At 44.1% G+C, this 24363-nt stretch overlaps 1 protein-coding gene across 1 annotated transcript in view; it reads left to right on the forward strand.

Annotated features, from left to right (window-relative positions):
* The window catches only part of LOC137571443 (calcium-binding protein 39), an 80049-nt gene extending 57982 nt beyond the window's left edge, over positions 1-22067 (forward strand). Inside the window, exons 5-10 of the mRNA XM_068280558.1 lie at positions 1969-2087; positions 6959-7127; positions 8587-8646; positions 13011-13076; positions 15845-15988; positions 19156-22067. Coding sequence (XP_068136659.1) covers positions 1969-2087; positions 6959-7127; positions 8587-8646; positions 13011-13076; positions 15845-15988; positions 19156-19344 — 747 coding nt within the window. The 3' untranslated portion in view covers positions 19345-22067. The remainder of the gene's footprint in view (positions 1-1968; positions 2088-6958; positions 7128-8586; positions 8647-13010; positions 13077-15844; positions 15989-19155) is intronic.
* Positions 22068-24363: the final 2296 nt, after the last annotated feature.

Consider the following 24363-nt stretch of genomic DNA (forward strand, 5'->3'; position numbering starts at 1 on the left):
TGCCCTCGCCGCTCCTCAAGTGTCCTCCGGTCCCCGGCGCGTGTTAGTTTAGTTTTCGGCCGACTGACAGACTGCACCCGGCAACACATACTCTTAATCACCTTCCCCCACCGGTAAACACGTCATGCGTAGGCGCAAGTGTACTGCACATGTCGTGCTTGACGGCAGGGAAGGCGGGAACACTCTTGATTGTATTAAGGGTATTAAACTTGGGCCATGATGGGAAAATACATTGTGAAGAGTTTATGGACTGTTAGTGACACAAATTATTCACTGCATTCTATTGAAGATATCAGAACCATATAACCTCATAATAATTAAAACTTCACAACCAACAGAGGCATGCAGAGCCCCCTAAAGGCAGCATAAACACCTTGTATTCAAAACAGATGCTACCATTATGCACTAGAACCCTAATCTCTGATAAAGACGGAATGCAAACAAATGTCAAATGGGAGCAGCTAGCCATAAGGTAAATTTACATTTTTAGACAGCAGGGAGAGGTTGCAGCGCTTCCCATTAATGGAGGATGTTAGCTTCCAAAACAGTTTGCATGCAAAGTATTCCCTACTGGACCCATCCACCGCGATGAGGCCATCCTTTTGGAAGGGTACCACAGGCTCTGCGGACCTAGGCTGGTAGTCATTCAGATGCAGCCTGCTTTTGGAAGCGCTGCCACCCCTCCCTGCAGACATTAGATTACTGTCACCTGAACCAGTCATATTGTATCACATACTATTACTGACCTCATTTGGGGTAACGGCAGGCACTTTGATTGGATTTCTCTGTGGTACTGCTGTTATATTCCTCCATAATATGGGGCATTGTGCTTCTTTCTCCCTACCATTTCCTTGTTACAACCCTTCCTATCTGAACAGACATGAGGACAAAATTCTAATTGAGGTTTACTATAGTCTGATCATACACATCTTTGCACAAGGGCAAGAGTATTTTCTGCTGAGATAAAACTGCTTGTGATGGTCTAATAAGGAAACTGTTGACTGCAGTCATAAGGTGCTGTTATTTTCTTGTCAGGTGTATAAATGTGATACAAGTATTAGAGTAGTAACACAGAGGCGCCAATGAGAATAAAAACCAGGGCTGTGGAGTCGGTACAAAAATATTCCAACTCCGACTCCTCAGTTTCTGAAACCACGACTCCGGGTACCCAAAATTGCTCAGACTCCGACTCCTCAACTCCGACTCCTTAGTCAAATACTTAACAGGGCTGTGGATTTTGTACAAAAATCATGTGACTCCGACTCCCGACTCCGACTCCTCAGTTTCTGAAACCACGACTCCAACTCAGACTCCGGGTGCCCAAAATTGCCCCGACTCCTCGACTCCAACTCCGACTCCACAGCCCTGCTAAAAACCATTAAAAACAGTCCAAAAAGGGGGAAGTAGGTGGACTCGCCTGCCTCATGGAAACAAAGACCGGACAGAGGCACTTAGCCAAAACGTTGACCCAACCTTGTACCTCCATATAATTGCCTGATGAAGCTGGATTTTGGCCCGTGAAACGCATTGCAACTTTGGAGCTTTTTTTTAATAAAAGTTACTTTATACTGTGAGTAAGGTCCCATTGTCCGGTCTTTCTTTCCATGAGGGAGGTGAGTCCACCAACTTCCCGTTTTTTAGACGGTTTTTAATGGTTTTTATTCTCATTGGCGCCTCTGTGTTACTACTCTAATAATTGTCTAGTCCACCCTTAGTGGAGGGGTGTTTCCCCATTCTTTCCTGTCTACAGAGAGCGACTTCTTAAACCTGAGCGGGGTCAGGTCATAATTCTCCCCGCCTGCCTTTCCAGTGGTTGCCTGTGTGGCAACCTACATTTGTGAGTATAACAATTGCATTGTTGTGCACTATACCATTTGCCGCGGACGTACTACACAACATTGGGCTCTAGGTCTCCTTTGTGTTTCCTTTCAAAATGTGATACAAGGTTTTATACTTTTTTTGTTTCAGGGTAAAAAGGACGTAGCTCAAATCTTCAACAACATTTTACGAAGGCAAATTGGCACGCGAACCCCAACCGTGGAATATATATGCACCCAGCAGAATATTCTCTTCATGTTATTGAAAGGGTAGGTTCTCTTTAAAGAGTAATACAAAAAATGGAATGTTTGACAATTTTTTCCAGGGTCTCTATCCCCAATCGTCCATCAAATAAAAAAAAACCTCTCCCCCTCACCCAAAATAAAACCCACCTATGAAGAGATGATACAATGCAATTTCTTCAGGCTTTAGTATCTGAAGGAACGCATGTTGTGGCCTTCACAAACTCTCCCACTGTTACTTATAGGAGAGGGATGGTACTGATCACTTGCTCTTAAAGGAACACTATTGCAAAATTTGTAAAATTAAAAATACATGTGTGTAAAAGTACATTTCTCCCAGGGTAAGATGCACTAATTTTTCTGCTATGTTGCTGTTGCTTACAGTAAGCATTTTAAATCTGACATTTTGGACTAGTCCATCTTCACATAGGAGATTCTTAGTATTTTCTTTTTAACAAAAGCTCTCCCTGAGAAAAGGTCTATACAAAGATGCCGGCCAGCCTCTCTTATCACTTGCTCACTATTTTGGAAGTTGAACTGAGCAACCACTATTACTTTTAAAAAAATAAAGAAAACCCTGAGAATCCGCAATAAGGCTATGGACTAGTCCTAAACCTATCATTTCTGTCAAATTTGTAAAATAAATTGTGACAGCGACATAGTAAAAAAAACCAAAACATTTATATTGCATTTTACTCTGGTACTAATGTACATTTAACAAGTATGCATTTAAATGTAACAATTTTCTACAATAGTGGTCCTTTAAGTGCAGATCTATAGGCAGGATTGTGTCTTTGGAACTGTTTTTTTGGGGGGATCGGGACAGGGCTCACATGCTGGAGGGATATGGTGTAACCTGATGTCACCTCTGAAAATGGATACCTTTTAGGTTTAGGGGGTGCATCTATTTTTTGTCTGATAAATGGAACCAAGTCGGGGGGAAAAAAAATCAACATACCATCTGCCAAAACCAGCAATCCTCCTCATTAATGTTTGCCTAGAAAAAGTGCCGTTAGCACGTATTGCTGCTAAACACCCTATGCTGCTGGGCTGGAAACCCATTTGCTATCAAAATTCATGATCATTGTTGGCATGTATACGTAGGTCATGTTTAATGACCACTGACAAGCAGAAAACCCATGCTGTTTTTGTCACAGAAAAAAAACTTTTTTAATTTTTATTTTTTTTACAATAAACAGTGCAGTGTGTGTACAGTATAATACTGGTTTGACATGTCAAAGGAACTCTTAAAGGGATACTGTAGGGGGGTCGGGGGAAAATGAGTTGAACTTACCCAGGGCTTCTAACGGTCCCCCGCAGACATCCTGTGCCCATGCAGCCACTCACCGATGCTCTGGCCCTGCCTCCGGTTCACTTCTGGAATTTCAGACTTTAAAGTCTGAAAACCACCGCGCCTGCATTGCCGTGTTCTCGCTCCTGCTGATGTCACCAGAAGAGTACTGCGCAGTCGCAGACCATACTGGGCCTGCGCAGTACGCTCCTGGTGACATCAGCGGGAGCGAGGACACGGCAATGAAGGTGCAGTGGTTTTCAGACTTTAAAGTCTGAAATTATAGAATTTAACTGAAGGCGGAACCGGAGCATCGGTGAGTGGCTGCGCGGGCACAGGATGTCTGTGGGGGACCATTAGAAGCCCCGGGTAAGTTCAGTTTATTTTCCCCCGACCCCCCCCTACAGTATCCCTTTAAAGGGAACCAGAGAGGAACGGGGGGTGAAAAAAGAAACAGATTTTATACATACCGGGGGCTTCTTCCAGCCCCATAAGCCTGAATCGCTCCCACGCCGCCATCCTCAGCTTCCTGGATCCGCCGGTACCGGACCCGTCACTTCCGGCGGACGCGGCCAATTGTCCGCACCACAGGGGCTCCCTCCATACATGTACGCATGCGGCTGCGCAGTTAACAGCCACATGCGTATCTGTATGGGGAGAGCACCCTGTGATGCGGAGAATTGGCCGCGTCCGACTTGCCGACTCGCGGCAATGACGGGACCCGGTGGCGGCTGATGCAGGCAGCGGAGGAGTGCGACGTGGGAGCGATCCGTGCGTATGGGGCTGGAGGAAGCCCCAGGTATGTATATTGCATCCTCTCTGGTTCCCTTTAAGTTGTATTAAAATATCCTTAGTAGTCTTGTAGAGTGGCTCTGTTTCATTTACATTCCTCCTGGTAGTTGATCTCCCAGAGTCATCGGGAGTTGGCTGCTTGACATTATAGCGTAGGCTAAATATCACTGGGAGGGCAGGGTGACCTGAATCTATACATGTATAATACATACACACTTCCTTGCAAAAGTATTTTCACCCCTTTGTTGTTTGTTTTTTCTCTGCACTGCCTCACAACCTGGAATTTTAAATTGATTGTTTGAGTTGAGAGTTTGCACCATTTCAATAACTGGCCAAGCCTACAAATTTGAAGATATATTATTTGGTTTATTGTGAAGCAAACAACAAATGGGCAATTACAGCCTCAAGTCACTTTGGTTAGTCTCTATGAGCTTGCCGCTGGGATTTTTGCCCATTCCTTAATGCAAAGCTGCTCCTGCTCCTGTATGTTGAATGGCTTTCGTTTGTGAGCAGAAAAACGTCTAACCACAGATTCTCTATTTGATTGAGTTCTGGACTTTGACTAGGCCATTCCAACACGTTACCCCTTAAACCACTCTAGTGCTTGCTTTCGCAGTGTGCTTCAAATCGTTGTCCTGCTGGAAGGTGAACCTCTGTCAAAGTCAGTCTTATCTGACTAGAGCACCTTCCTCCTTACTTTTTGGGAGTTGCCCACATGCCTTTTGGCAAACTCAAAATTGCCTTCTTATTTTTGATGTTAAGTAATGGCTTTTTTTCAATCCATTCTTCCATACAGTCCAGCTCAATGGAGTGTATGGCTTATTGTGGTCCTATGGGCAGATACTCCAGTCTCTGGGGTTGAACTTTGCATCTCCTGCAGGGTTACCTTTGGTCTCTGTGCTGCCTTTTTGCCCGGTCTGTGAGTCTTGGTGGGTGGACTTCTCTTGGCAGGATTGTTGTGGCACCATGCTCTTTCCATTTGAAGATGATAGCTTTTAGTGTGCTATGGGAAATAATCAAAGCTTTAGATATTTTTGTATAAACCAACCTCGACTTGTACTTTTCAACAACATTGTCCCTGATTTAGGCCCGGTTCACACTTGCGGTGGCCCTCCGGAATCGCCGTGCCGGAGCCGCACCGCTTGCAGAACGGACGGAACGGACGCACGGCATAGCAATGAAAGCCTATGCGTCCGTTCACATGCGTCCGTTCTGCCGAACCGGAGCCGGGCCGGATCCGGGCCGGATCCGGACTCCGGCCTCCGTTCCAACATGCGCTATTTTTTCATCCGGCTCCTCCGGCAGCCGTATCCGGGGCGGAGCCGGACTGCACCATCCGGCCAATACACACCAATGGGAACCGGAGAGCGCACAACACACTGGCTGAGAAATCCGGATGTTCTACCCCACTTCCTATGGGGATTGTTGCGGCGATATTGGATAGGGACACATGGGCAAGCATTTTGGAGTGGAGCAGCACAGCTGGATCCGGATCCGGAGATGTTGGCAGCATGTCGGAGGTGGAGGTGAGTGCTAAACAGCAGAGGGCCTGATTCCACAGGTCCCCCTTCTGCTGACCTCCCAGACCCCAACATTTTTTTTGTTTTTAACGTAACTTTTGCCAAACGGATCCGGATCGCATCCTGATGGACACCTGATGCAACCTGACCGGATCGGATCCGGATCAGAACCGTATGGTTCCGATCCGGATCCGGTCAGGTCATCCGGTCCGTTTGGCAAACAACCGCTAATGTGAACCGGGCCTTATTTAAAGAGTTCCTTGGTCTTCATGGTGTGACGGTTATTTTGTTATATATTTATATTTTTTTTCTCATTTTACTTCAACAACTTTCTTCAGTATCCTTCAGAATCTTCCCGATAGACAAGACGACTAACATTTTAAATTGCGCTTTTCTCCTGGGGGACTCAAATTGTTACTGCTGAGGGTGCGCTCAGTAGGCAGTAGCAGTGTTAGGGAGTCTAACCCAAGGTTTCCTTACTAAATAGATGTTGGCTTACTGAACAGGAAGAGCTGAGAGTCTAACCTAGGATGCCTGTGTCAGAGCCTGAGCCCTTTCTGGCCGCTTCTGTCAGCTTTTTATCAGCACATCAGTGTTAAAGGGAACCTTGACTCAAAGAAAAAAAAAAAATAGTTTCACTTACCTGGGGCATCTACCAGCCCCCTGCAGCGTACATTTTCACACATTGCACCTGTAACGCTAAAAAATTTACTTGTTAATGTCCGCGACAGCTTTCTGCACCAGTGGTAATGCGTAAAACTGTACGCATGGCGGCTGGCCGACTCCCAGTCTGCAAAAACGAAACTAGCTGGCAGTGGAGGACCGGAGGAGCCATGAGTGACTGCGAGGGCACAGGATGGCTGCAGGGGGCTGGTAGATGCCCCAGGTAAGTGAAACTCATGGCTTTTTTCGAGTTAAGGTTCCCTTTTAAAGATTGATACATGTTGCTGAAAAGTGGACAGAAGCGCACAGATGGAAATGAGGCATTTTCTGTAGCCCCCTCCAGGCCTAAAACTTTTTTTTTGCAATGCCAGTAAGTGCAAAATCACTATCTCATGAATTAAAAATGTTGAGGCTTAACTGAGGCTGTAAGAAAAAGAAAACACACACCCACATAAGTGTTTATTTTGGTTGTCAGCCCTGAGTAAATATTTTTTCAGTGTGTACAGATGCACTGAAACTGCACTGATGAAAGCCCTGAGGTCTTTTACTCTTGCCGCCTTCATATTTTTATTTATTTGATTTTTTTTCTCATTTTAAAGATTTTTTCTAACTGGATTTCATCATTCCTGTAGGTATGAATCTCCGGAGATTGCTTTAAATTGTGGAATCATGTTACGAGAATGTATCCGGCACGAACCACTTGCCAAAATTATTCTGGGCTCCGAGCAGTTTTATGATTTCTTCCGATATGTGGAGATGTCAACGTTCGACATTGCTTCAGACGCCTTTGCAACATTTAAGGTAAGCTTGTTCTGGTAACCTGTAAGAGAAGGTTACTTGGCAATGCAGTCTTTGCACTTTGAGGCTACTTACACACCAGGCCGTTGCGTTTAGGGGACGTTATAGGGCACATAACGTGCTCCTAACGCAACGCCTGGTGGTGTTGGAGCAGGATGCTACCAAGAGCCGCGTTAAAAGCAGCTCTTGGTGCGCCTGCTCTGTCGGAGGCACTGCGGAGACCACGTGAGTGGAGCTCTCCGCATCACGTGATCCCGCCAGCCAATCCGCGGCCGCTCCAGGATGTAAACACTGCAAGTGCAGTGAATAATAAGTTGCCATGTGCCTGGCTACGTAGCGGCCTCTCCCCGCCTCCTCTCCGCCCATGAAATGAAAAAAAAAACCCTACTGAGCATGTGCAAACAGTCTAATGCGCCTTAGGCGCGTGTAAAGTGCTGCATGCAGTACGTTATGTAGACGTGCTGCGTTACAATGTAACGCAACGTGGGCACTGTGAACAGCCCATTGATTTTTCATTGCTGTGCGTTGGGGTGCGTTACATTCTGCTCTAACGTGCGCCTGTAACGTCTTACTGTGAAAGCAGCCTGATCCAACATGCATACTGACTTTTTCGGACTAGTTTGTCCTCATCAGTGCTTGGCAAGGATAAATTTGTCTCTATGGGGTAGGACTTGAAGCAGCAGCTGGGCTTTGTTGGTTGCGACATCACATGCTGTTACTGCCATGCATCCGATCAACCATGTTGTCCATACTACAGAGCTACATTGATCTAACATGCATACAGACTTTTTTCAGGCTGGTTGATCTTTATCAGTGCATGGCATGGATAAATGTGGCTCTGTGGGGTAGGACTTCTAATACCCAGAGTTACAGATCTGCACAATTAACAAGCTGACCCAACATTGCATTGCAGCGGTTCTGGAGGTGTGTTTAGCTTACAGGGACAACAAAAGAATGATTTGCATATTCAGCAGTGATGCATTGTGGGAGACATCATATGCTCACTCCAACGTGAATAATTGGAAATCCCTTCTGTTTTAAGAAGGCAAATTTCTGTTCTTTAAAACTTACAAATGCATATGTTAAAAAAAATAACACCAACAGGTAGGAGGGTTAGTGTTAGGGGACAGGTAAGGAGCAGGATAGAGGTGAGAGTTAGGGGAGAGCAGGTTAGTGTTGTATGCTAGATGAAGGTGGCAGGGAAGTTGATAAAGTATTGGTAATATACGGTATACTTATGAATATTCTATTGGCATCATCTGGCAGCAAACAGGACGAGTCCGTGCGCACTATGCGAGCAGTGCCTTTGCACGCCTGATGCATTGTGTTATTACACACCCATAACTTAAGCAAAGCATCATACTTTGTGTTGATTTTATTTGAAGGAAAAGAAATCTGACAAGTTTCACAAAATATTACCTGCACGTATTTCTATTAAATCTGTTTGTTGTTTTTTTATCAGGACCTCTTGACAAGACACAAGCTTCTGAGTGCCGAATTTCTTGAACAGCATTATGATAAGGTATGTCACAAAACCAACCTTCTTTGCACTTTGTTGAATTTGAAGCGGATCACCAGACTATTAAAAATTCTGCAGCCTCCCAGTAAAAGAAATTTATATTTACATGCGCTGTCCTGTCCCGCAAAGCAGTCTTGAAGACCCCAAATCACCTGACTTCCGGCACCGGGCCTAGGTCTTCAAGATGGCTTTGCAAGACAGGACAGCGCATGTAACTATACATTTCTTTTACAGGGATGCTACAGGATTTTTAATTTAGTCTAGGGATCCACTTTAACCACTTCAGCCTAACTGGACGAAAATTTTCGTCCAGTTAGGCTGCGCGCACTCCCGTGGGTTGCGCGTGCTCCCGCGTCCAATACCCCCCCCCCCCCCCCCCCCCCACGTGTGCGCCCCCACTGCTGTCCGTTAGCCCAGCGATCAATGAAAGGGATTATAATTCCCTTTCGCTGATCGGATGCCCCGGGAGAAAAGCCGACCGTGTCTCTTCAGACGCTGCGACTTTTATGAGCTCTGGTCTTCTTTCTTCTTCCTGGGAGCGAGATCAATCGCTCCCAGGACTTTTTGACTGTGACCATCTTGTGGCCAAATAGCAAACTACACCAAAAACACACTTTGTATTAAATAAATGCATTTTTAAACATGAAAAATCCCCTGTTTACCTCCCACACCAAAAAATACCCACATACAAGTTTTAATAAAAAAAATAAAATAAATTACAATAAAAAAAAAAAAAAAAGTTACCTAAGGGACTGAACTTTTTAAATATTCATGTCAAAGGAGTATATCAATTTATTTATTAAATTATGGGCTTCTAAATAGTGATGGAAGCAAATTGAAAAAATGCACCTTTATTTCTAAATTGAATATCGGCGCCATACATTGTGATAGGGACATAATTTAAATGGTGTAATAAGCAGGACAAATTGGTAAATAAAGTACATAGGTTTTAATTATGGTAGCATGTATTAATTTCAAACTATAATGGCCAAAAGCTGAGGAATAATGATTTTTTTCCATTTCTTTCTTAATATTCCAGTTAAAATGGATTTACAATAAATTCATTCTCAGCAAAATGTATCACCCACAGAAAGCCTAATTGGTGGCGGAAAAACAAGATATAGATCAATTCATTGTGATGAGTAGTGATAAAGTTATTGGCAAATGAATGGGAGGGGAAAGTTGCTCAGATGTAAAACAAAATCTCAACCCTGTAGGTTGAAGTGGGTAAAGGATACCTGAAGTGGCATGATGAGATAGACATGTGTATGTACAGTGCCTAGCACACAAATAACTTTGCTGTGTTCCTGTTTTTCTTTCTCTGCGTGAAAGAGTTAAATATCAGGTATGTAAGTGGCTGACTCAGTCCTGACTCAGACAGGAAGTGACTACAGTGTGACCCTCACTGATAACACATTCCAACTATAAAACACTTTCCTAGCAGAAAATGGCTTCTGAGAGAAGGAAAGAGATAAAAAGGGTCAATAGTTCATAGTTAAAATTTAAAAAGTAGATTTAAATCTAAAACTATGAAATTTTTAGGAAGAAGGAAGATGTATACAGTCGTGTATTTCATTAGTTTATTTTCGCCTCAGGTGTCCTTTAACCTCCATGCCGGTTATCCCGAGCTCAGCTGCGCAGGAGGATTTCTCAGGCCCCGCTGGGCCGATTTGCATAATTTTTTTCCTACACGCAGCTAGCACTTTGCTAGCTGCGTGTGGTACGCGATCGCCGCCGCTACCCGCCGATTCGCTGCTACCTGCCAGTCTCATCTCTTCTAGCATTATTTAGTATTTATATAGCACTGACATCTTCCTCAGCTCTATTCAGAGTATATACAGTCTTGTCACTTCACTGCCCCCAACAATCTAATCCCTGCCATAGTCATTTGTCCATACACATTCAGGGCTGGTGCACACCAAAACCCGCTAGCAGATCCGCAAAATGCTAGCAGATTTTTAAACGCTTTTTTTTATTTTTATGAGGCGTTTTGCTAGCGTTTTGCGGATTGCTGCTGCGGTTTTCAGTATAGTAGATTTCATATATTGTTACAGTAAAGCTGTTACTGGACAGCTTCTGTAACAAAAACGCCTGCAAAACCGCTCTGAAGTGCCGTTTTTCAGAGCGGTTTGCGTTTTTCCTATACTTAACATTGAGGCAGAAACGCACCCGCAATCCAAAAAATGCCTCACCCAGGCATTTTTCGTTTCTGCAAAACGCCCCCCCGCTCTGGTGTGCACCACCCCATTGAGATACATTGACCAAGCAGATCCGCAGCCGCAAGCGGATCTGAAAACGCCCAAAAAAGCCGCTCGGTGTGCACCAGCCTCATAGTCTAGGGAACATTTTTAGAGCATTCTTCCTTTCATATATTGGTTTGCAGTTTAGAGACCTTTTCAGTGGATGAATGTGCTAAAAGTATAGTGTTTTTTTTTCCCCTCTTTTCTAGCCCCACCCTTTTTTTTTAATGATATGACCGGTTTTTAAAGAGACACTGAAGTGTTTTTTTTTGTTTTGTTTTTTTTTTTACCTTATTTTCTTATGCAGCCAGCTTCAGCAATAAATTCCAAGCGGATTTGCTGAATTCCCCTGGCAGAACAAGTTATTTATGCCCAAGAAATTGCCCAGCAAATTTCCATGACTTTACAAGTCGCACATTTTGCTGCCCAGGAGAGGCAGGAGGCTGTGCGCAGTAGCTCCACCTATTCTCCAGTCAAAGACGACTGAGAGGGGCAGGGACGAGGCCGAGATCGGTGGAGATTGACTGGAGAGGGAGGCAGAGCTACTGCGCACAGCTGTGCCTCTTCCAGGAAGAAAAAATATGCAAGCCAGGAAAGTCCATGGAACTTTCCTGGGCTATTTCTTGGGCATAATTAACTCGTTCTACCGTGGTAATGTGGCCAAATCCGCTTGGAATTTAATGCTGAAGCTGGCTGCATACGAAAGTAAGGTAGAAAAAGACACTTCAATGTCCTTTTTAGTTGAGCTTACAATAATAATGGTCTTCTGATAAGTTTTTTTTTTTTTTTTTCTCTCTTGCTAAATGCAAGAAAAGCTGTCCATACTCAGGACTCAGAAGACATTCTGGGGGGCTGGAAGAAGCCCCCCCTGTGTTTTTTTTCCCCCAGATGATCCTAATAGGGAGAATGATAATACAATAAAGTAGAGTGTACACAAAATTTGTGTTCAAGTTGCTTTGCAACGTCAACTTGAACTCAAAGAATTCTGTGCACAAAAATGCACCTACAGAGACAAAGATGCACCTACAGAAACAATGATGCAGTTGACCTACACTACACTACTACAGAATGATCAAATGGTCAAAGCACGTTTGTGAAGCATTTCTATGCAATTATGGAGTACTACTAGCTAGTAAATATACATCAAGGCAGACTTGAGATATTACCCACATGAGGCGATCCTTGGCCAATGCAATCATTAACAAAAGAGGTTCATACAATAGTAGTGCAGTATTTAGAAACCCTGATTCATACAAGCCCTAAGTGATTAAGTGATTACTATGTCAAGTTTGACATTGGGTCAGTTTGAAGTGGTGATCTGAGGCAAACTGCAAAATGGATTAATGGAAACACCCCTCTACTCCATGAATCTGTGGTGTTTGCCACATGGTATTTGACACAAAAGTGGAGAATAGGCTGATCAACACGCATGGCGATTGCGGATTTCTATTGAAATCGGCAGCCAGATAGAACTGGTAACGAGGCTAATATGTGGAGACCTTTCAGGTGATCATCGTATTTATAAACAGCAATTCCAAAATTGTTATTTCTGTAGAAGCACATTGCTAGCAGTCAGCCTGATCACTAGCTTTATAAATTGGCCTTTTTGCCTTTGTGTGTTTCTGTCAAACTGTGTTATCAACTGTAAGGGCTCGTTTCCACCATAGCGAATCCGCATGCGGCAACGAGATGCGGATTCGCTTGTTACACTGAAGTGGCCGGGGTGGTTTCCACATGTGCGGCGTGCGGGAGCGATTTGGCGGCGGGCCAAATCTGCACGGCGGGACCCACAGAATTCGCCTGCGTCGGGAATCCGTGCGAATCGCCGCTAATGTATTTAATAGTAAAAACGCATGCGTTTTTACCCGCGATTTCGCACCTCTTTCAATGTTATTTTGCCCTGGCAGTGTCATGGTTAATTTCGCATGGCACCCTGCCATGCGAAATCGCGGGTAAAAACGCATGCGGAAACGCATCCGCATGCGTTTTTACAAGCGTCGGAATGCCGGCGAAATCGCGTCGCAACAGTGGAAACGAGCCCTAAATGAACCAACTCTCTCTGTTTATCGTCTGTAAATATTTCTGTACACATTTCTCAATGTGCATGATGTTTCTATTCTGTTTCAGTTCTTCAGTGAATATGAAAAGTTGTTGCACTCAGAAAACTATGTGACAAAGAGACAGTCACTGAAGGTACCAAAAATATAAACTTTCATTGTATGCTTGGTAGATGACATTTTCTGATGGTTATTATTGATTTATAAAGCGCCAACATATTCCGTGGCGCTGTACAAAGTAAGAAACGAACATGGGGTACATAATAATTCATACAATGGTGTACACCAATATACAAGAAACCTAATTAGTGCCAAAATACAAAAATGATACAAAATACAGAATTGGTGATGGCCGTGATAAAAGTAACATGATGAATAAAATGTACAATCATTTTCAATACCCAAAAGGGGGAGAGAGCCCTGCCCTTGCAAGCTTACTATCTAATGGACAAGGAAATAAATCTGAGCTGTGCTGCGTTTAGCTGCAAGGACAAGAATCAGTAGATGGCGCTGTGGCCTACATCTATGATTATTTTCGTTTGCATGGCACTGACAAAATACATGACATTAGATTCCTCTTTTCAAGACCGCCTGCTTTGAATGATTCCATTATCCGAATGAAGCGGTGCAAATACAGTAATACAGGGCTTTACGAACTCCAGGAGTCAGATGGTCAAGTCATCTTGAAGTGAACCAACCTCCATTTTTGCACCCCAGGCATCTCAGTAGCACATTTAATATGCTTGACAACAATGTGGCTCATAAATAAATAAAAAAAAAGTAAAAAAAAAAAATCTTAGCTCTTTTTTTTTACTTTTAAAAGTTTAGCAGAGACCTTTATTATCCTACTTTCTAGGCCTACCACACTGCAGAAATTTCAGGCACATAAGGACTGCTGAAATTATTTTATTGCACGCATTAGCAGAAAAAAGTGAGAAATTGTATTGGGGGGGGGGGGGGGGGGGGGAGAGAGATTTGCCCAACCTTCTGATTTGCCCAACCTTCTGATTTGCCCAACCTCCTGATCTGCAATGCAGATGCTAGAGTGACTACTTCTTGTAGAACTTTGAAAAACTGCTACAATTGCTGAAACTTAAAATGCTTATTTAAGAGTATTTTGATGCTTCACTGCAGTGGGTTTTGGTCATTTTGTACCTTCAATGCCATGTAAATTTTGCTAATTCTGTGCATATGTACTCTGCCTGTCCGACAGAATGCTGTGGTGTTGTATAGAGCAGTAAGACACCAGCAAAGGCCTGCAGAGGTTTGTGTTGTCTTGCTTTCTGAGCCATGGTTTAAGTTAACTAGATAAAACTAGTGGAGATTGATAACTGTACTTAACCCCTTGCGTACCAGCAGTCTCTGGCCCCTTAAAAACCCGAGACTGCTGGAACCCCAAAAAGCAGCTTACCGACGAATTGCCGCACCTACCCACCGCTCTCACCGATCACGCTGCTCTCCCATCGCTGTAGGTCCCTCTCTCTGCTGTCTCTGATGGCAGAGCTCTGTGCGTTACCCTGTCCATCAATGTAAGCCAATGGGATTGGCTCACAGTGATCACTCGGTCGGGAGCCAATGAAATCTGCTCCTGACCTGCTCAGACCTATGCCATCCTCTAGACGGCAAGTGAACTGCGCAGAGTGTAGAGCGGCGAGATAGGCTGTAGCGTGCGGTGGGGAAGCTAAAATCTACGTCCTGAAAGAGCCGCACATCCACCTGCAGGATGTAGATTTCAACCAATGTGGTCCAGGAGGAGTTAAAGGACATGGGAAGTGAGAGGGATATGGAGGCTCCATGTTTATTTATTTTTAAATAAGACAAGAGCAAAAGCAGAACCCATCTGCACCCAAATCTTTACTCAATGAGTCAACAGAATACCAAAAATAAAATAAAAAATACTCATTTATTAATATGCATTAAAATATGTATATAAACATACAATTTAGAGGTCTGAATATCTGGGCAGCTAAGGGAAAAAGATGTTATAACGCATCAATCACATTACTTCTTTTTATGTTCATATCAGCATGACATATCTTAGAGCAAACACAGTCAAATTACATGTAAATCACCAGAAAAATAAAAAAACAACCCATAAGGACTGCGAGAAAGCTGAGTCCTTGATATACATATTGCAGGGATGCAGAGCAATGTAGCAACAATGAAAAGCTGTTGAGTATGGAGATGCAGGGATGCAGAGTAATGTGGCAGCCACGAAAGGCTGCATTAGATTTCCTGTCCACAAGCAGGCAACTGTTAATGCACAATGTTCCAAAGATCATTACAAGATGCACAGATTTTATAAGATGGTAGGATACCAGCAGAAAGTTAATCCTCAAAGGTTCTGTCCACATTTTTTTAAATAAGACCAGAGGACTGGAAGTCCTGTTTTCTTCAGTCAGAAATACCTGATCTGCTGCATAGTTGTTCACTGTCTGACTAAAAGTATTAGAAACAGAGGCTCAGCAGAACAGCCAGGCAATCTGCATTGTTTAAAAGGAAATCAATAGCCTCCATATCCCTCTGTTCAGGTGTAATTTAATCATTGGTGCCTGTATTTTTCTAAGAAGGAAACAGTCTAGGATGTATTTACACACACACAGAGGTCAGATGTTCATAGTAATAACCATCCAGTTTCCATTCATATGCAGTATGCTGGAATGTTATCCCTTATTATGAAGCCGGGAGAAACTAGTTATTGCTCTGAAAATAATATGGTGTGGTGTTTTTTTATGTTTATTGAATCATAATTATAAGCTTATTTTAGGTAAGTGATGATTAGATTTCCTGTAGCCGTACTCTGATACTACGTACTCATTATTGCATTGTCATACACTCTATGTCTTTACTAACCAGTGTTACTCCTGCTACCCTTTCCTCACCTCTTACTATCCCTCTTTGCAGCTGCTTGGTGAACTTCTATTGGACCGACACAACTTCACCATAATGACAAAATATATCAGTAAACCTGAGAACCTCAAGCTGATGATGAACCTGCTGCGTGACAAAAGCCGCAACATTCAATTTGAAGCTTTCCACGTGTTTAAGGTGCTGAACGAGGATAAGATTCTTGTATGGATGATGGGAAGGGCAGTGTGTTCTTAAAGAGGCATCTTAGAATCTCCCATAAACATTCCTGACCCTTGTCTTGTTTAGTTACACTATAAAAAAAAAAAAACTGAGAAAATTGTCGTTGCCTCTAAGTACTTTTGCATAACCTGGTGACGTCCTTAAAGAGAACCCGAGGTGTGTTTAAAGAATGTTATCTGCATACAGAGGCTGGATCTGCCTATACAGCCCAGCCTCTGTTGCTATCCCAAACCCCACTAAGGTCCCCCTGCGCTCTGCAATCCCTCATAAATCACAGCCATACTGTGAGGCTGTGTTTACATCTGTAGTGTCAGTCTCAGCTGCTCCCCCGTTTCCTGCATAGCTCCGGTCCCTGCCCCCGTCCCTTCCCTCCAATCAGCAGGGAGGGAAGGGATGCAGGCGGGGACTGGAGTTCTGCAGGAGGCGGGGAGAGCAGCAGACTGACACTATAGAGATAAACACAGCCAGCTCTGACAAGCTGTTTGTCAGCAGCGTGGCTGTGATTTATGAGGGATTGCAGAGTGCAGGGGGACCTTAGGGGGGTTTGGGATAGCAACAGAGGCTGGGCTGTATAGGCAGATCCAGCCTCTGTATGCAGATAATCTTCAAACCCACCTCGGATTCTCTTTAAGGTGCGTACACACACTACGGCTGCCAACGACTGGTCCGTCAGACCCTCCCACCGGGCGAACTTTCAGGCGACAGTACAGCGTGTTTACGCACTGTCGGCGGACTGATGAGTCTGTTTTTGAGCGATCCGCTGAGCGGATCGTTCAGAAACAGCCTTATCAGTCCGCCGACAGCACGCACACACGCTGTACTGACGCCTGAAAGTCCGCCCAGCGGGAGTGCATGTGTAAGCACCTTTAGTCTAGCCTCCCTGTGATTCTAGAAAGGGTTTAAGCCACCTCCTATCTATTGGACCCAGGGCTACACTTCCCATGATTCCTTTCAGTAATTGTTAGCTGCTAATTCTTTGCTGACAATGTTGCATCATGATGGCTGGTGGCAGGTTGAAGTTCTGATAGCCATGTGACCACAGAAATCATAATTACAGTAATTAACACCCATTGTCAACCCAACACAGGAAGTGCCACCATGTTGTTGTTGTTTTTTTTTCTACCGTCAACTTTTGCAGTAAAGTACAAATTATAATCAAGCAAAAGTGTAACAATTTTTTTTCCCAGGGTTTTTTTTTTTAAAGGGAACCTAAACCCTAGAAAAAGAATTAGTTTCACTTACCTGGGGCTCTTACCAGCTCCCTGCAGCCATTCTGTGCCCTCGACATCACTACTGGATCCTCTGGCCCCCCCATCGGCCTCTAGTTTCTTTTTTGCCGACTCAGAGTCGTAGGGCTGCAACGCGTATCATTACACGTGTTACCGCGGTAACAGGACGCTATAGCGGGTGTCAACACGTATCTTTGTACGCGTTGACACCCGCTATAGCGTCCCGTTACCGCAGTAGCGCGTGTAATGATTCGCATTGCGGCCCACCGACTCAGTCGGCAAAAACGAAATTAGCTGCTGGTGGGGGACCAGAGGATCCAGGAGTGATGTCGAGGGCACAGGATGGCTGCAGGGGGCTGATAAGAGCCCCAGGTAAGTGAAACTCCTTTTTTTTTCTAGGGTTTAGGCTCCCTTTTAGATAGTTAATTGGTTTTTTATATAACAGAACACACATGAAGCTATGTGTTTTAAAAGGCGCAAGTGCCCTGCTTTGTGTAGGACTGGCACTTGACTGACACTAAAAATAGTACGGGTGCCTTGGCCAGCTATGTCGGATGAAAATTAGAGGGGTTCTCTTGAATCCAATCCATCAAACCTATTGTGTTGAATTCAAAGCAATGAACTTGATCACACTCCCAAAAACTCCACGTGAAGGCTCAGCATTAGAGATATGCATGTTGGGCCCGGCATTAAAGGATACCCGAGGTGACGTGACATGATGAGATAGGCATGTGTATGTACAGTGCCTGGCACACAAATAACTATGCTGTGTTCCTTTTTTTCCTTTCTCTGTCTGAAAGAGTTAAATGTCAGGTATGTAAGTGGCTGACTCAGTCTTGACTCAGAAAGGAAGTGACTACAGTGTGGCCCTCACTGATAAGAAATTCAAACTATAAAACACTTTCCTAGCAGAAAATGCCTTCTGAGAGCAAGAAAAGGGGGGAATTTCTTATCAGTGAGGGTTACACTGTAGTCACTTCCTGTCTGAGTCAGGACTGAGTCAGCCACTTACATACCTGATATTTAACGCTTTCATACAGAGAAAGGAAAAAAAGGAACACAGCACAGTTATTTGTGTGTTAGGCACTGTACATACACATGCCTATCTCATCATGTCACATGTCACTTCGGGTATCCTTTAACTTTAGAAAACTACAACCGCAATCTAACCAAGTTGATTTATTTTTCTTCTCCAGAGCAGGCTCAGGATCCATTGTAGGCTGTACTGAAGTAATATATACAGCCATCCAGATGCCACCTTGTCTGACCATATACTGTATTTCCGTTGTGTGCAGAAAGGGGGTAACTCAACAGAAAGAAAGTGTAAAAGGGCTTCAGTGTTGGAATTTTGTTAAAATGTGCTTGGTACCAGACTGGGTTGATTGGCAGGTAGGCAGGCAGTTTCCTGATTATGGGTTCAGCGGTGCTGGGCTTCCGAGTAGCTGCGAGTTCGGAGCTACTCAGAATTGAAATAGTAATGAAATCTGATTACACTAGGTGAGACGGGGGGTGTGGGGGTTAATGTACCCATAAGTCCACGGGATCCTTTGCATGCCATTTGCATCATATGCAAAGTGTTGGCCGTGTTCCATGACTCGCTACCATGCTTCCTCCTTCTGGCTGGGACCATTTTAATTCCGAGTAGCTACTCATAGTTACATAGTTACATAGTTATTTTGGTTGAAAAAAGACATACGTCCATCGAGTTCAACCAGTATAAAGTACTCGGAAGCCCATCAGTGGGGTTCAGTAGAGTGACTTCTATTTGGGTCAGGGGCACTGACATCAAGTGGCTCTGTATACAGATCCTTTTCATATATTTTGCGGTGCATTTAGTTTTACTGAATTGGTTGCCTGATATGGTGTTTTCAACTTTTTTTTTTCTTTAATTTCCAGGTATTTGTAGCCAACCCGAACAAAACGCAGCCTGTGCTGGATATCCTCCTCAAAAACCAGAGCAAGCTTATCGAATTCCTCAGCAAGTTCCAGAACGACCGCACTGAAGACGAGCAGTTTAACGACGAGAAAACCTACCTAGTTAAACAGATCCGTGATCTGAAAAGACCCACACAGCAAGAGGCCTGAAGCGGATGAGGAGGGGTGGAGGGAGGAGCCCAAACCCAGCGCTTGCTGCGAGAGTATTCAGCATCCCGTGGACTTTGCGAGCAACGTCCTCACTTCTACCCTGGACAGTTTCACCGTATTCCATTGCATTTGAAGTTTTAGTCCGAGTGTAACCCCTTCCCTGATGGAAGAACCCAGGTGCTGCACGATACCTCCTGCAGCTCAGTGGTTAAAACATGAATGCATAACTACCTTTTTTTTTTATGTTCTTTCTTCTCTCCCCTTGCACATTTATAGAGCAAGATGGATTCCTTTTTGCTCCTTTATCCTTCATGTTGCATCTACACGGGATGAAGACTCGCTCATAATCACATTATCAGGGCAAAGATAAATGCATCAAAACAAGAGATTGTAGAATCTGGAGCGAGTGGTAGAGCTATTAGTCTGGGTTTTGGATCCGATGGCATACATGTAGTCGATATTTTGATCTCTTACTATGATAATTTTTTTTAAATGCAATGCATGGCATGCTTGCAGAGAAAAGTGGAAAGGAAAAAATCCCCCCCCCCCCCCCCAAACATTCTGGTTTCCATCAGCATATTTGCACATATACTTGTCAGCAAGATGGAGCACAAATGCAAATATCTGTGCATAAGCTGGTACCTTAGGTTTAAAAACAACAATATGCCTTGATTTCAAACACAAACAACCAATAAAATGCAACAGTGCAGTGCTTTTATTTGTAATGCCGGGGAGTGGCGCGGACCGCTCCGTGGGGGGAGGGGGGTGTGAATAGGAATGATTGAACCTGCATTCATTGTGTATTTTTAAAAAGTGTGGAGTGGGAGGAGTTTGACTGACTCAGCGGGGGTTTATGTAAAGACGAGTGTACATTCATTATATATGCCTTTCAACTGCTTATTTGCTCTCCTTGGCGGTGTGTTTTGCTGTTTTTGGCAGGTATGTAGGAGGAGGTTCAGAAAAGCAGCATCTTATGTCATTGGATAGGAATGGTCAGCTGACCTGGCAGGATCACGCTGTAATATGATGGAGGTTGATTCGGTCAGTGGGACTTAGAGAACCATATCATGTACAGGGCAGAGCGATTCTCTGCTTATAAAAACGCCTGTGATGGCCCTGATCTAAAGTTGTGAGTCAAGAAAACAGCCTAGAAAAGTGGGGGGCTCCTTGCTGACGTGAAGCTTGGTGTACCCACGTTAGGCCGGTAGTTCACATTTGAACGTAATATGCTGCTTTAAGAAACATCAGGCAATACATGACTTGTGCAGAAATCTGAATATTTAATGTTAAGCCATTCTATCTGTGCATTACTTATGAAAGGTTTACAAATATGCCCCCTCATTGGGCATCCTTCAGGAATTCGGTCAGCGAGGAAAAGCTGTTTAGCAGAATATAAGGAGCTCTAGAGCTCTGTTGTTGATAGTTTGGGACTCATCTAGTTTAGAAAATGCAGTAGTAACCTCATAAGGAACAGTTCTCCAATCACAGCACCCTGTACAGCATGAAGTGTTGTGATTGGACGAATAGTGTAGGCGTAGTTTACTACAACCTATCTGAAACCAAATAGTCTCAGAGGGTGCTGTCCACCCAATCACGTTAGCGGAATTTCCCTATGAGGTTTTCTGCTGGGTCCCTTATAACTAGACTAGAGATTATAGTTCTGGACTCTTGTAGGCTGGAAGACCGTGTGTCTTTAGTCAGTTCAAAGGGCATCAGATGTCAGACCTCACCAACGCCTCAGAGCTCTGTCTAAGCCCCAGAGAATTCTTAAGGTAAATATAAAGCAGAAAGAGGATACAAATACATCATGTGTAAAAAATGCACAGTTATAATTAAAAAAATAAATATTCAGAATTTTGTAAGTCCAATTATGACCTGTTTTTTTAACTCCTTACCACTGAAGGGAGGTTGTAAAAAGTCTGGCCTCTCTTACCATGTATTCTCAAACATTAAGGAGATGTCGCGATGGGGCCATATGTGATTTATTGCTTCACCCTGGGCCCCTAAATTCAGCCTGGCATACATCCCTTGCTCAATATCCTACATAATACCTTGGCTCTGGCAACTTCTTTGTGTTATAACCCTCCAAGCCATGTTCAAAGAATACATTGCAGGGTGGCTTGTCTTCAGCCAACCAGCATGACTGCTTAACTGTGCCAACAGTATGGGTGGATGAGTGGATTGTGCCATAGATGTTATGGCTGGTGGAGGAGTCCCAATGTACTGGATAGTTTGATGTGAACCGAGGGAAGGTGTATGATTGCTGTGATGAACCTGAGTGTGCAAGTGGAGAATGCAGCAAGGTATCCTTGTCTAGTAAGCTTGTGATGTGTGCCATCCTAATAAGTCTATTTACCTGGAACACAAGAACCTGTCTGGTTCCAAAACTACTAATTTCGGTTTGAGTGGCGGAGGGAAGGGGTTCCAAGAAGTCACCAGTGGTCCCCTGCATCTTCAGTCACTGTGTGAGGAGACTTCAGCATGCTGCATGTGGCTGAACTAGTGCATGTGGTTTGTCTGCCATCAAGCAACCACCCTCACAGAGATTCTGTTGATGCTACCCTGGAAAATGCTACAACCAAAGCCTCGGGTGAAGGGGTAAACACTGCGCTTCATGCAGATATGCTTTGGGTTTCTTTGGATTCTCTGTGTACATAACATTTTTGGCCTCTTATTCGTAAAGAAAAACAAAACCACAAAAAAATAAACTGTACAGCAAAGGAGTGTACTGCTGTTTCTTACTGCTTGTGCTTAATGTGAGGTTGAGTATCTGAGCTGTGTGTTTCAGTGCTGAATATTTGGTTAAATATGAAAGCTTAGCTTTAATAGTCATCTCCAGAAGTAGAAGTAAACACAAAAGGCCGCTTCACTCGAAACATTTAGCAGTAAGGTGCAGGAAAAAATTAACCCGAATCTTAAAGAGGATCTGTAACATAAAAAAACAGCCCCTGGGGAGTACTCTTCACCCTCCAGGAGCCAGTGCTTGCAGCGGCCGAACAGCAGCGATGTAAATATTTACCTTCCACACTCCTGTGCAGGCGCAGTAGTGTCTTTCAGATGGGCTCCAGTGGAAATAGCCGTGCCTGCACAATAGAGCAGAACCAATCGGGCTCTGCTATTTCTGCCGGAGTCCATCAGAAAGCCGCTGCTTTGCATTCGCAGGAGTGAGGAAGGTAAATAATTTAGCCGCTACTGCGCCACAGCCGACGAGCTTGTCTGCTGATGTTTTGGGTTCTGCCAGTGCTGGATTCTGGAAAGTGAAGAGGACTGGGGAAGCCCCCTCTCGGGGTAAGTAACCCTCAGGGGCTGGAAGAAGCCCCAGGTAACTTAAAGTCCCTTGCTGTCCTCCCGATCTATTCTGCTTCTGCGCCCCTCCGAAAGCTGGCCAATGGAATCCTGTCACTGGCTACTGCACATGTGCACCCCGGCTGGCTGTATCCTCGATAGCGCTTCCATAGCTGGGAGCGTTCTGCACCTGCACAGTTGGAAGTTTTATGAATGGTCACGGGAGCACGATGAAGGCGACGCGGGCCGTGCATGCGCAGTAGCCTGTGACAACCGGCCAGCTTTCAGAGGCAAACAGCAGCAGAACAGATTGGACAAAGAACACTGAGGCACCTAAAGGATTACAGGGGTCCGGGAGAAGCTCCAGGTAAGTTAAACTGAACCTCTTTAGGTCACTTAAGATTTCCTTTAATCAGATCCTGCAGGCTGCACCAGTGTAATATTCTGGCTGCATAGTTTGTGAAGCATTTTCACCTCTTTTTAGAGTTTGCTAAAGAGACAGACATTGCATAGCAATACATAGTAACAGGTTCATGGACTGCAGCACCCTGTGTCACACATGTTACATGAACAAACCTTGAATATCTACAAATGATCACTGCAGATGAGCAGGTAAGCAGTCATTACAGCCCAGTGTGATTCTATGCAATGCTGGCGAGTGTATTGCACTGTACATATCACCGCATGGCCTCTATATCAATGGTTGTACCCTAGTAATCACCACACCATTTGACTCATCAGGACAAAAACTGGTACACTTCATGTAACGTACGTAGACCTACAGAAATTTGAATGATCTGTGATAGTAAATTATTAACAGCCCTTTGCTATAATCCTTAATCCAGAATTATAGGTAAACCTAATAAAACCACTCAAGAAGTCTCAACACATAGAATTGCAACGTGAATGGACCAGGCTGGTAACGCCTGGAGAGAAGGCCTTGAGTGGTGATATGTTTACATATAATTCTAAAGATGTGCCAGTTTTTGCTCTGGACTGTTAGACTGGGGTCTACAGTCAGGTAGTGGGGAGCTTTGTGGCAGCAGGGTGTGCCCCCCACCCTCCCTCTCCAAAAAATATCGTTTCACAGTTTGCTCATTCCATGTATCAGTGTCTCCTAACCAACTGGACTGGAAATGTAAAGGTAGAAAGCCTAATGCTACGTACACACATGCGACAACGATCGTTCGTTGTGAACGACGAACAAACTTTTAATTGACGAAAGAACGACCTAAGTAAAGTTAGTTTTTAAAGGTGTGTAACGATCTGATCGTTAGAACGAACGTTACATCACGTAAATAAACTATTGCACTTGCGCATAAAAATAAAAAGTTCCATGGAGAAATAGTGAAATGAGCATGTTAAGCCTAGTACGAACGACCGTTCCCAACGATGTACTACTTTTGCAGATGATCGTCGTTGGAAAAAAATCCGCCAAGATAGATCGTTCGTTTTTAACGATCTAGCTCGTCCGTCGTTAGACTTAATGGTCGTTGGCTGCTTTTTTTTCTTTTTAAACGATCGTCGTTTGAAATGATCGGGGAACGATCGTTTCAAACGACTATAGTCGCATGTGTGTACGCACCTTAAGTCAGTGATGGTTAACCTTGGCACTCCAGCTTTGACAAGACTACAAATCCCATCATGCTTCTGCCTTTCCTAGTTATGCTTAGAGCTGTCAGAGTATTGCAATGCCTCATGGGAATTTGTAGTTCCACCACAGCTGGAGTGCCA

This window comes from Hyperolius riggenbachi, chromosome 4 (genome assembly GCF_040937935.1).
Source record: "Hyperolius riggenbachi isolate aHypRig1 chromosome 4, aHypRig1.pri, whole genome shotgun sequence".
Classification (NCBI taxonomy): domain Eukaryota; kingdom Metazoa; phylum Chordata; class Amphibia; order Anura; family Hyperoliidae; genus Hyperolius; species Hyperolius riggenbachi.